Source organism: Biomphalaria glabrata, chromosome 15 (genome assembly GCF_947242115.1).
Source record: "Biomphalaria glabrata chromosome 15, xgBioGlab47.1, whole genome shotgun sequence".
Lineage (NCBI taxonomy): Eukaryota > Metazoa > Mollusca > Gastropoda > Planorbidae > Biomphalaria > Biomphalaria glabrata.
In genome coordinates this window covers 16491615-16504173 of record NC_074725.1, presented here as the reverse complement: position 1 = coordinate 16504173, position 12559 = coordinate 16491615, and the positions used below count along the sequence as shown (strand labels likewise).

General features: G+C 37.2%; 1 protein-coding gene across 1 annotated transcript in view; it reads right to left on the bottom strand.

The window, feature by feature from the left end:
* Window positions 1-12559, bottom strand: part of LOC106064614 (uncharacterized) — a 58770-nt gene that overhangs the window by 26238 nt on the left and 19973 nt on the right. Inside the window, exons 7-10 of the mRNA XM_056011836.1 lie at window positions 12198-12293; window positions 7354-7566; window positions 4952-5122; window positions 232-390 (exon numbers count right to left, since the gene is read on the bottom strand). Of these exons, the coding sequence (XP_055867811.1) occupies window positions 232-390; window positions 4952-5122; window positions 7354-7566; window positions 12198-12293 (639 nt within the window). The remainder of the gene's footprint in view (window positions 1-231; window positions 391-4951; window positions 5123-7353; window positions 7567-12197; window positions 12294-12559) is intronic.

Genomic DNA, 12559 nt, shown 5'->3' with positions numbered 1-12559 from the left:
TTTAAATTGATTTATATTTAGTCATTATATTTGAAGCATCGTTATTGTTATATTTTTTCATTTATCGATAACCTTGGCTGCTCAACAGTGTTATTTGTGAATTTGTTTGTCTTTTGTGTTATTGTAAGTTACAGTATAATTCTAAATAATACAATAGTAGTAAATACTAAAACATTTTAACCAATATATTCAGAGGTTTCTCTAAGGTTCCTGGAAGTGTCCAAGTGTTACCTGGAAGAAATGGGCTTTCGGTGATCCTCCCAGCAGTTGTCCAGCAACTCTTAAATTGTTACACTCCGTGGAGTTGACCCACGCCCCTGCCCCAACTTCATCGCCTCCAAAGTGAAACGTGTTTAATGGTTGACGCCCCTGCCTGTGCAATGAAATCAGCTGGGAAAGAAACAATCAACAAAATGAAGTAAACATAAAATAAAAAAAAACACACACCAAGGAGCAGGTAAATTCAAAAGATCAAAACCTCTGCTGCCTTGCAGCTATACCCAAACAAGTGAAAGGCTTCGGCATTGAACCCTGGGGAAAAATTAGGATCCTCCGACCCTTATGCAGTATGCAGCACAAAGTGCTACAGCCTGGTAGAGCCTGCGACGCCGCTGATTCCTAACTGTATCGGCACGCCGTTTCTTTAGATACATCAGCTGCGTGGAGATCGGGAACTATTGTGTCGCGCTTGACATAATACAGCGCAAAATCGGCTGACCAACAGGAAATCAGCTATCCTTATCATTCAGGTCATATTTATGTGTGCATGGGAAATAGGACCCTACCGAATAACCTTGATTTGCATAAACATGAGGTGGGGTTCAAGGTAGAAGCCGATAGAGCCTACGATTGGTGACGTGAGGGTCTAGAAAAATGTTGGTTCGGCAATATTTAAGAAGCGTAGAGCTAACTACCGGTGTCGGTCAGTCAGTCGCTAGTCATTGTTCCATGAGGATTATCTAGTGAATCAGTTCACTACTGGATCATATATGTACGCTAGTATTTTTACAAAAGTTATTATCAACTGTTTGTTGGTCACTCTGTCTCCCACACCCATTCTCGGATCAATCTGAAACTTTGCACAATTATTCATTGTTCCTAACAAAATATAAATCAATAAAAAATTAAATAGTCATTAATTAATTAGTTCTGATTTATGAATTTAACTGGATATTGATTAAGGGAAATAAATCTTACGATATTGATCAGGGGCGGACTGGATGTCAAAATCGGCCCAGGCATTTCTACTCAGTGCAGCCCATAAATTGTATATCATATGATGGGCCTCCAATTATAGGCCTATTTATTCTCAAAATCATTATGCTATTTTTTTAAATAATGTAATAATAGTTCGTCCATCGTGGTTCGATGATGACCACTTTTGTCATCCAAGGGGGCTGAGGGCTTCACACTGGGATTTTGTGCCTCCTCATGTTGCTGGTGAGACCTATGTGAGCCCAGAATGTTCGGCTGCACACTGGGCAGGTTATTCCAGCTGGAGCTAGTGTGGTGGGGCTTGCTTTTCTTCTCTGGCGTTTTTTTCTTCCAGCGTTGTTCTCTTTTCCTCAGCAACCTGCGCGCCAGTTTTCACAGCGCAACGCCATGATGCTCTGTCATGTGTCTCTGTCTCCCAGGTGGCTGGGTCTATACTGAAAGCCTTCCGAGAAACTTTAAGGGTGTCCCTGAAGCGTTTACTTTGACCGCCTTGTGAGCGCTTTCCTTCCCTTAATTGGCCATACAGGAGTCGTTTAGGGATGCGGCTATCTTCCATTCTGCAGACGTGTCCTGCCCATCGCAGCTGGGACTGCATCAGGATTGTGTGGATGCTTTGCAGACCCGCTCTTCGGAGTAAGTGGGTATCTGGTATTTTGTCTTGCCATTTGACATTCAGTATTTTTCTTAGACATGGAAGTGGTTCAGTTTCTTTGCATGTTTACTGTACACTGTCCACGTTTCTGTGGCATAGAGCAATGTAGAAGGATGACAGCTCGATAGATCCTTAGCTTTGTATTTGTAGTGATACCACGTCTGTTTCTGACATTTTTAGACACAGCCATAGGATGCACTGGCCTTGGCGATACGCAGGTCGATTTCATTATCGATCTTTCCTTTTCTGGAGAGTGGGCTGCCAAGATATGTAAATAAGCCTGCCTTATAATGTATCGATAACTGTATACATGCTCTATATCTTTATAAGAAATATAGGCCTTATGATGCTTTTTAATCGCTTTGTTTGTAGTTCCTAAAAGGATGAAGCCTACTTATAGCACTGTCTACGGATGTAGGCTATTACAATATTTTTGAAATGTGTTAGATTAAATTAGTATTACACTGTAGTCTGGAAAGATGTTTTCAACATAACGCTCATATAACACCTTATATATGAGAATATCATATATTAACAATTTAATGTGTGCCATAGTGGCATTCATGAGGCCCATTTGAGTACCGGCCCATAGGGCATTAGCCCAATGCCCATATAGCCGTCCGCCCTTGATATTGATAGATATATCTATAAATATACGGTCATGCTTATTTAATATGTTGTGTTATTTTAAATACTTTTCTAGATATTATTTATTACCGTTTTATTTATACTACGCTTTGTAAGTTTTATACAGTGGATTGTTGATATTACTAATTATGAGTTTTACGGCATTAGGGAGAAATATATTCATTGCATAGTGTCTTCATTCTATCCTAGTAGTGTGTGGTATATAATTATAAGCACCTAGGAATCCACGTAAGTCAGACGACTGTAGTGTAGAGGTAATATAAAGCTCTCTCTATCACTACATCGTGACTTTTATAAAAACTATTTTTAAAAAATCACATATATATAAACCTAGATAAAGACTAAAAAAAGACATCTATAGATATTTGTAGATTATATCCCTTTGGTATTTTCATAAGAAATATAGATTTTTAAAAAATAAAATCGAACAAAAAATCAATTCAGATAGGCAGTATCTGTTATGAAAATTTGCTAATTTAATTAAAGAAAGTCATACATTATTTCTGGAATTTTTAACGGAGCTTAATCACCACTGTCACAGCAATATAAGTAGATCACCAGGGCTTGCAAAAACCTGCCTCCAAGGGACAGTACCAGGGATTAGGGAAAAAATGTATGTAGTTTTTAGTATTTCAGTAGTGGTTTTCTTAGTTTTAAAAAAGTGGAACTATTGAATTAATTGGGAAAAAAAAACCCAACAGATTGAATATTTCATTGTGATTTTCGCAAACTTCTGAAGCAACTGCGTAAATTCTGTGGATTATAAAATAACTTTCATTCTCACCAGATTGGAAACGGTGGATTTACGAGTTATGCCTTCAAGGCTGCGAGTGACAAGCTAGCTGACCATGCAGACATTAGGGAAAAAAAAAAGATGATCTGCACCATGGTCACGCCCTTTTTGACCGTAACGACATTAAAGTAACATCATCAAAGCCACCAGAAAAGAATGTTAACATGTGAACAACTTTCGCTTTGCTTTTTGAGCAATACAAAGCAAGCATTTTAAAAGGAAATTCAAGGAAAGAACTCAACACATTTCTGAATCTTTAATATTGAGTGTCATTACAAAGTTAAAAATATGTAACCGTAAAACTAGAAAGAAGTGAATGCACATATCGCAAAACTGTTCACATATTACAATCATAATAACTCTATCAGACTCCTGTAAACCTTGATGGTAAAGGTTTACAATCCCTTACCTCGGGATTTCACAGGGAAAAAAAATATTAGACGATTGGAAATGTATCTATCTTATGTTAGTTACTAAAGTTATTGGTCTTTAAATATAACCATGCTTTTTCAACTAGGAATATTTTTAAGGTATAAATTATATTACCTGAAAGTTAAAAAAATATTGTTTTTCTTATCTAAAAAAAAAGAGAAATATTAACTAGAAAGGAATATTCTAACTATTAATTACATTAGATATTCATCACATGGATTCAAAGCTTATCAACAGACAACCAAGTCCGTAGACTAATCTTCACAAGACAGATCAAGTTTTGTTTGTTTTCATTAATCTTGAACCTTCTACCTACTATTTATGTAGATTCACTATTTTAATTACTAATTAAGTATGGATTAATCATATTTCAAAGTTTAATTTTAATTCTTTATAATTTAATATTTGTGAAATGTGAGAACTTATATTAAAAATAAAGCCCACAAAAAATGCAGGAGGCCCCCCCCCCCAAAAAAAAAAGAGTCAAAGAAAAGAGGCCTAGGGTCCAAGGATTCCTAGAATGACAAAGCTCAAACTGCAAAGCGCTAATTCTGAGGTTTCCTTTTAAGAAAAAAAAATAAAAATAAAAATAAAATCGGAAAAAAAATCGATTTTGATAGGGAGGAAAGTTTACTCATTTCAAGAAAGTCATACATTATTTCTGGAATTTTTAACAGATCCAAATCACCACTGTCACGGCAATATATGTACATCTTCAGGGCTTGCAAAGACCCGCCTGCATTGGGCAGTACCAGGGACTAGGGGAAAAAATGGAGCTCTAAACTCGTGGGAGGACCACATCCAGGAAAGGCCGGGCCTGTCTCTGAAGACCAATCCTGGCAGAAAACCGAGGAATAGACAGAGAAGGCTTTCAGATCATGTACGGTGCCCCAACTGACAGGTGAAGGTGAATCTCCAAAGCAAAGTTGATGTTTGTATAAAACAATCAGAACAATACAAAACAAGCATTTCTGAAACCTGTTATTTAATTCCGATAAGGCATTTATAAACTGGTCATTAGTATGATCTTAGTTTCTATTCACCTCAATGGTTATCTTATATAGACTACTATGTGATGAAGAGAGAATACTCCGTTTGCTTATCGTTACCATTCTACCAAGCTGATCTCCCTTGAATCGTGATCTAGCTACAGTCGTCAATCCATGGCTACAAGATGTGTGTAACAACGATGTTAATATGATGAAACTCACCTCCTCGAGAACTATGCTGATAAAAATGTACGTCTCCTCCAGGCATGGGTTGATGGCGTTGTCGGAATAGACCTGGGGCGTAACATAAAGGGAGGTGTCGTTATCTTCTGTTAGATAGGTTCGAAGTCCTAATTCCTCTTGACCCAGGGCCGCCAGTTTCTCCTTTCGAGCCTACAGAGCAAAGAGCGTTAGTGTCTTAGTATTTTATAAATCACAGGCGTTCCTTCGAAAGAGAGGATATTAGCGTAGAAAGTAAATACTTTAAGACCTTCTAACGATTAAAGACTACGATTTATGGCATAGATTATTTAGCCCAAGAAAAACACAAACGTTTTAGTCTAAAAAATAAATAGATCTATCAGTTAAATTTTTTCTTATTAACATAAAGTAAAGGTACATATTTCAGACCTTGCGATCTATAGTGGCGACTTTAGAGCTTCTGTTTTTATGGCCGACTGTTAACGAGGGTGTCATGTGGCCAGCACAACGACCAACCACTTTCACTTCCCTAACGTAAGCCAGTCCACCAAGGGCGTGTTCTAAATATCCAGATATTCGAAATGACATTCTTTACTGAGTTTCGAACTCTCAACCCATCGGTTCGAAAGCCAAGAGCTTTAGCCCTCAGCCACCACGCGCTAAAAGATTCCGGTCTTAGTTTAAGTCTCCTAGCCCCCAAAATAGAAACAATTGGACTTTTATTTTTAGTTTAGGCTCTTAATGGCGTAAACAACCAGCATTGAATCAAACTCGACTAAGTTTAATGCTTTAGAACAACTAGTTGCTGACGCTGAAACTTCATCATAGTGTAACAAGTATGGAAGAGTAAGCAATCTACATTGTCCACGGCTCCCTGCTCAGTCTCAACTCGCAACTCTGGGAAGCGTGGTCGAGAGGCTAAGTACTTGAACTTGGCTTGGCTTGGCTACCTATGAAGGGGCTCGAGGTTCGACGCCCGACTCGAGCAGAGTTGTGTTTACTGAGCGCCTAAAGGCAGCACGGAAAAAAACTTCTCCTAGATACTCCCTCCCCTCCCCCCCCGGTCCAAAAAAAATGACATTGGACTAAAGTGCTCTGAGCATGCAAGTAGCGCTATATAAAGCCATAATTTAATTAAACAGTATACTAATCATACACAACTTAATTCGGTAATGTCCTTATTATAGTGATTCAAAGACAGGCGACTGATCCATTTCTGTTTCTTGAATGATGTTAAAGGGAAACTCCGATGGTTTTGACAATTTTTGATATAATATGTGTTTTGATTTACAGACAATGAATATATTATCATTTTGTTTTTATTTGCAATAATAACTTAGTAATTGATATTTTTCTGACGTAATTTTCCTGCGCATCCAAAACGGTCAGACTTTCACCGGGTTTCTATGTAACGTCACACATGCCTATCAATTTAATCTATCGACTTACTGTATAACGGGAGACCATACAGTAAAGTTTACATTCTCGTATAAAAGAAATAAATCTTCGTCTATGCAATTATATCTAGATCTTGTAAGCAAAGAAAAAAATGCGTGTTAAATGAGATCTACATGCTTGACTAACCACGGCAGAGTGTATCTTCTCGCCTGACCACTCAACACACAACAAACACTATCGCTTGGTTGTCTTGTCATGACTAACTACACGTAGTCTAGACTAGCCTTACACTGACCAGTTTGTGGTCGAATCAGTCACACCTGCGATCTATTTACTTCTTGGGACAGGGAGGGGCTTAGATGAAAATGTTACTTTTTTCTCGAGTTGGTTGTCCTAATGCTTTTAAAGCTATCTATCTATATATAACTGTACCAGGCCGTCTCTAAGCCTAAAAGCCTAACAGCTACTGTAAGAATGAAGCGATACGATTGGTCAAATCTAGTTTCCCTTTCAGTATTGTTGAGGGAAGTGACGTATGCCTAACCTAAAAACAAAATACTAAAGAACCCCGTTGTCGAGAATTTATTGTCTTATTTATTAAATATAAATGTTTCTAAGCATTTAAATAAAAAATGGTAAAACGTTTACGATTACAACATTTAAGGAAGAATTTAAATATGTCAATAACTCAAATTTGAAAACCATCGGAGTTTCCCTTTAAAGAATTGTTAGCAAACTTGCTTTCTGGTTTTAGAGACAGACTTTCATTTTATGAATTTCAAAGTTACTGAAATACTTGAGCAAAACTTCAAGGTCACAAAGAATTTTCATTTTTACACATATATGTCCTCGTTACATCATTCCACTGCTAGTCATTCGTTTGTCTGAAACATTTCATAAGGTCTGTTTATATTTATTGAACACTTTAAATAACTTTCCCACACTTGAATATAGTCTATATTATCCCATTAGGCCTTTATACTACCATCATAACACTGTACACTGACATTATAGTTAAGACTTACCTTCATTGATTTTATGGCTGCTCTCGAATGTCCCGGCATATCTATTTCCGGAATGACGGTCACATGACGTTGTCGTGCCCGATCCAGAATCTCCAGGTAATCTTCGGCCGTCAGGTAACCGGAAGCAAATGTTGTAGTGTTGTCTGGGCCAGAGCCCAGTTGGGGCAGCAGACACTGAGTTTCATTCAAGTCGTGACATCGCTGTGACCCAACCTAACAGTCATAGACGAAATAAGACATTGATATTACAAATATTAACAACATTCAAAGTGGCGATATCAACACAGTGTTTTGGAGAGTATGAACATGTTTCAGATGTAACCATGCGGAAAGTGATTGTGTATGTTCTGTTGTCACAGATAGATATGTTTACATTAACATACTGTAGACATTAATAAATAATAATAATAACGAAGACTGTGTTTTTCAGAGTAGACATAGAAGACTGTAGAAGAGGGCTGCCTGGTCGTGCGGTTTGCGCGCTGGACTGTCATTCGGATTTATCGATGGTCGAGGGCTCAATTCCTGCCCGCTCCCATCCCCCGTCGTCCTGCGGGAGGTTTGGACTAGGAAGCAAACTATCTTCAACTCTGAAGGAACATCCAAAACATGTAAAACATTTTACAAACAAACATTTTTTTTATATCTGTTCAATCCTTTTGCTTTCACACAAAACATAAACAACAAACAATGACGTAATATCATATAATATTGGCATATCCTTCCTTTCGAAGGTTATTATCACAGTGTAAGCTGGAGTGTTTCTGATGAAACCATGAAGTGGTCTTTCGTAATTCAAGTTAATAAAACTGAAGTGAACGTTGAAGAGATGGAGACGATTAAAGGGCCTGAGACAAAAAAGACGTGTATTTTTAGTGACCTGCATTAAATTATCATTTTATAGAAATATATTTCAAGCTATATCTGTGTACATTTAGAAATAAAAGTTATAATAATTCAGTTTGGTTTAAAAAGATGCTTGCTTGTGTTTATCGGACGCTCTAGATTAAGAATTTTCAAACGCCTAAATCGATCTAGTTGCTCTAAGCTGTTCAGATATATAGACAATATTAAGAATAACAATATTAACATTTTAATTTCAATATTAGTATTAAAGGTTTCTAGAACAGTTTTCCAGCCATACGCAGAGGGCAGGTGGCTTTGGAAAAGCGATCGAATGTTATTTCGATAGACAACATTTAAAACTCAGACTTAAGAGGAAACTAAATAATAAGCTGTACTGAAACAAGGTTAGAAAAATGGTTTGTGTTGAATCACAAACTCTAAATAGGCCTCAGAAAAGTTCCACTCAGGCAGTTAAAAAGGCAGGTTTCAATATTTTTCAGAAAGAATATCAGAAACGATGAACTACAAACTATCAAAAACTACAAAAAGATACAAAAAAAGAAGAGGCGTGTTCGTGTCGAAAGTATTAACAATACAGTTCTATTGTTTGACTAACGACTTGATACCAAACGGGACGGACGGACGGAGAGACAGACCATATAGAACTAATTGCGGCTAATCACCCTTCGGGGGCCGCTAAAACCAGGGAGGATATGTGACCACCGTTTGGTTTCTTGCATGATGAATGCAGAGTGGAAAAAAACGGAAATTTAGGGAAACAAAATTACATTTCTCTACGACTAGAAACGAATGCTACGAGGGTTGGAAGTTTGATCCTTACAAATTAACAGACTATGAAATGTTTTTAAATGTGTAAAAATTTAGTTTTTGTTATTACCATAAAATTACATTGTTCTTTTTTTATTTTGTTCAGAGTTCAACGATGTGTATGGATGCATTCCCTACGAGCTGGCTATCAGTGTTACACGAATAACTTGCATACAATAAACAATACACTGTGACCAGTTAGACACTTAGTTTAGTTTTACAGATGCACTGTAGTAGACAGACTTTGAACGCCACATTTTAGTGATTATTGATTATAGATTATTGATGCAGATTTTTAGGACAGTTATTTTTAGGCTATCGAAGGGATGTACATCGTTTTAGTTACTGACTCGACTGTGGCCCATTCTGTATTACAGTTCGTTATTCTATTTCAGTGATTCCCAAAGTGGGGGTCAAGACCTGTCTACGATAATGGATCTCATTTAAGAAGGCCAAGACTTTAAATGTTATTTTTCATTAAAAGGAATGATCTTACAAACAAACACCTTCGTATATTAGTGAAACCTTTCAATTTTAATCTTCTTAATGAATTTTTTAATAGATATTTTTTTTTGTTAACATGTTATTTAAATATCTTAATTGTTCTACATGAAACTAATGTCAAAGGTAGACATCACTGTGCAGAGTTATTTATTTTAAATTTAGCTTCATTCTTTTCTTCATTGCCTATGTGCCTTTTATGCAACAAAGTGTAGGTAATACACGCCATGAAATCATCTAAGCTCGAGAATCACTGGAGACGATGTCACTCGGACAAAATAAAGCAGTGGCCAAAATGTTCAACATTATAAAAAGATGCGAGCGTCTTACAATATCTCTGTACTAGTCACACTAAAAGAACAAGAGCTTCAAGAAACACAATGATTTTATTCGTCTCTATTTCTGTTCTTTACTCCAGCCACTTGTTCTCTAAACTGACTTCCTTTTACACACAGTCCTGACACACTGCTGTTCACTCAACCATGTACACTCAAGGTCCACTGGTCATTTCATACACAGGCACACACACTGCACTACCAGCCACTCAAAACACATACACTTACTATCACAATCTCTAATATAATAGTAAATCCGGAAAACTGCACACTATAGGTAAAAAAAAATAAATTTTGCCAGCCATTGAAGACGTTTTAAGAATTGTGTTTAAAAAATATTGCGTCTGATATCATACAAAGACTTTCTGTCAGCAGCTCTACAGTTCAACCGAGACCCATCGTTATAGAAGGCCTGAATACTGCAACGTCGATCACAGCCAATGGCTCGTTTCCACGTGAGTGGGACCCACAGTTAGGAAGTCAAACGATTTACCACTCAGCCACCGCGCCTCCGGTGATTACACATATTACACTTTAGTTTGCTTCGTTTTCATTTAAATTTTATTCTCAAATATATAAGACTTAAATCAGTGAAAACAACACATTGGAAGTTGATGAACATTTCAAAAATGCATAGGTAGATAAGCAAGGGGTCTCCCGAAAACTGAAAAACTTGGCAAGGTGTCTATGAGACAAAAAAGTTTAGGAACCACTGTTCTAGTTCATCATTAGTGGATTTAGTTACTGTGCATTGATCCATTTTGTGACGAATTATATATTTTTGTAAGACTCGCATCTGTAATACACCATACATTATAACCAAGCATCTATTATCAAGGTACTGTAGCCATGGGCGCCTGCAGGATTTTTTGCAGATGGGTGCAAGTTACTACATATGGCTCAAAGTCGTAGCTTCAACTTTTTATTACAAAGAATATTAAAGAAAAGAACTGGTGCGTCCCCCCATCCATACCTATGCAATATTAAGTTCACTGTAAATACTTAGTTCATGAAATTAAAAAAAAACAACTATCATGTGAACAAATTAATTACTGTACACGTTGGTCAGTTTATCCGTGCGGCCCGTACATTCCAACGGTCGATCAAACAAAAAATGCAAACTCTGCCAAAACTGTCAATAACTGTACTACTGAATTGCTTCTGGTCGCGATGGACAAGCCGGCGATGAACGCTTATCTGGCAGTTCTGACATTCTTCTGTACGTTACAGATCTTGCTTCGCTATAGGATGAAGACAAAACAGATTGAACTGATCATTATTATTGCTTGAAATGCGAGACGTTAATGAAGAAACGAACCAATCAAGATACGGAATGTATAACCGTGTTCTGTAACAATCCCAAAATGCAAACATGTGGTTTTTGCTCGGTGTATCTGTCGACTGCAAAGTCTCGGCAGCACCAGCTCATTACCAAGTTTGTCTGTCAGCAGTGTCACCTACTCAGGGTGCCATCCCTGAAGTGTTCCTCAGCGTGGTCAAGTTGGTTTTTGATTATGTCATTAATGTAACAGCTGATGTGCTGTTGAGCGGCCACTTATGCTAAGGTGGACAGACTACAACATCACGGAAACTGGTTCAAGAACGGATGAATAATCAACGACAATTATAAGACAAATCAGAAACACAGGAGAAGCAGGCACTGATTACACGTATGCAGTTTGTCTGGTTTCACTTACAACCGTTATTATAAATAGCCAAACACTTTTAAGATCTTCTCAAAGTTGTGACTTAAAGCGCGAATGAATTCGTATTTCTCTGTCCATCGTGTCTCACACAAAAGAGGTAAATTTAGCATCAACGCTCTCGCTTGGGACTGAAGAAATAGATAATTGAATTGAATATTGAATGGCAGGCTTATAAAAAGCGCACATGGTCGGACATAAAAACTACAGATTAGCCTATTGTAGTTTATTACAATAATAGCTTATCCTTATTAACTTTATTTCAGTGGAAGCACAATATGTTAAGTTGCTTCCTAGCAGAAGTTAATTGATTTGAAGGTGTAAAAAACTGTCAAAATTTGTTTACTCAGAATTCAGAGGGGTGCACGCACATTGTCAGCCATCGATTCCAAATAAGCTTAGGCTAGTCTGTACATAAGTCACCAGTAGAAGCACTACTTGTTCAGTTGCTACTTAAATTTTAATTGATGTGATGGTGCAAAATTGGCTAGAATTTGGCTGCTCAGAATCTTTGGAGGGGGGGGGGGTTGCAAGTGCACCACCTTTCACCCCCCGCCCATGACTGTAGCAATACATGGATCACAACTCGCACATAAATCCGTTACCAAGCCAATCAACTATTTCAACTTACTTCCACGAGTTCTGGTAAATATTTGATCTCCAGCCTCCACCCCTCGTCATCAGTCAGGTGTAGATGAAGTTTGTTCAATTTGTACATAGACATCAGCTGTGAACATTTACATATCATTTTGTAGACAGGCTTATCATATAAATATATTACAGACGTTACTTCAAAAAAGAAGATTATTACGTCCTACATATTTTATGCATGTTAATCAATTATACTATAGATATAGACTTATCTTTTAATATACAAATTGTAATACACATTTTCTCATGGATAATAAAGGTTATTACTATTTTCACAAGTATTATTACAGTCAATGTTACCAGTTTTAGAGACACTGTAACAGTTGTAGACATAATTTAGAC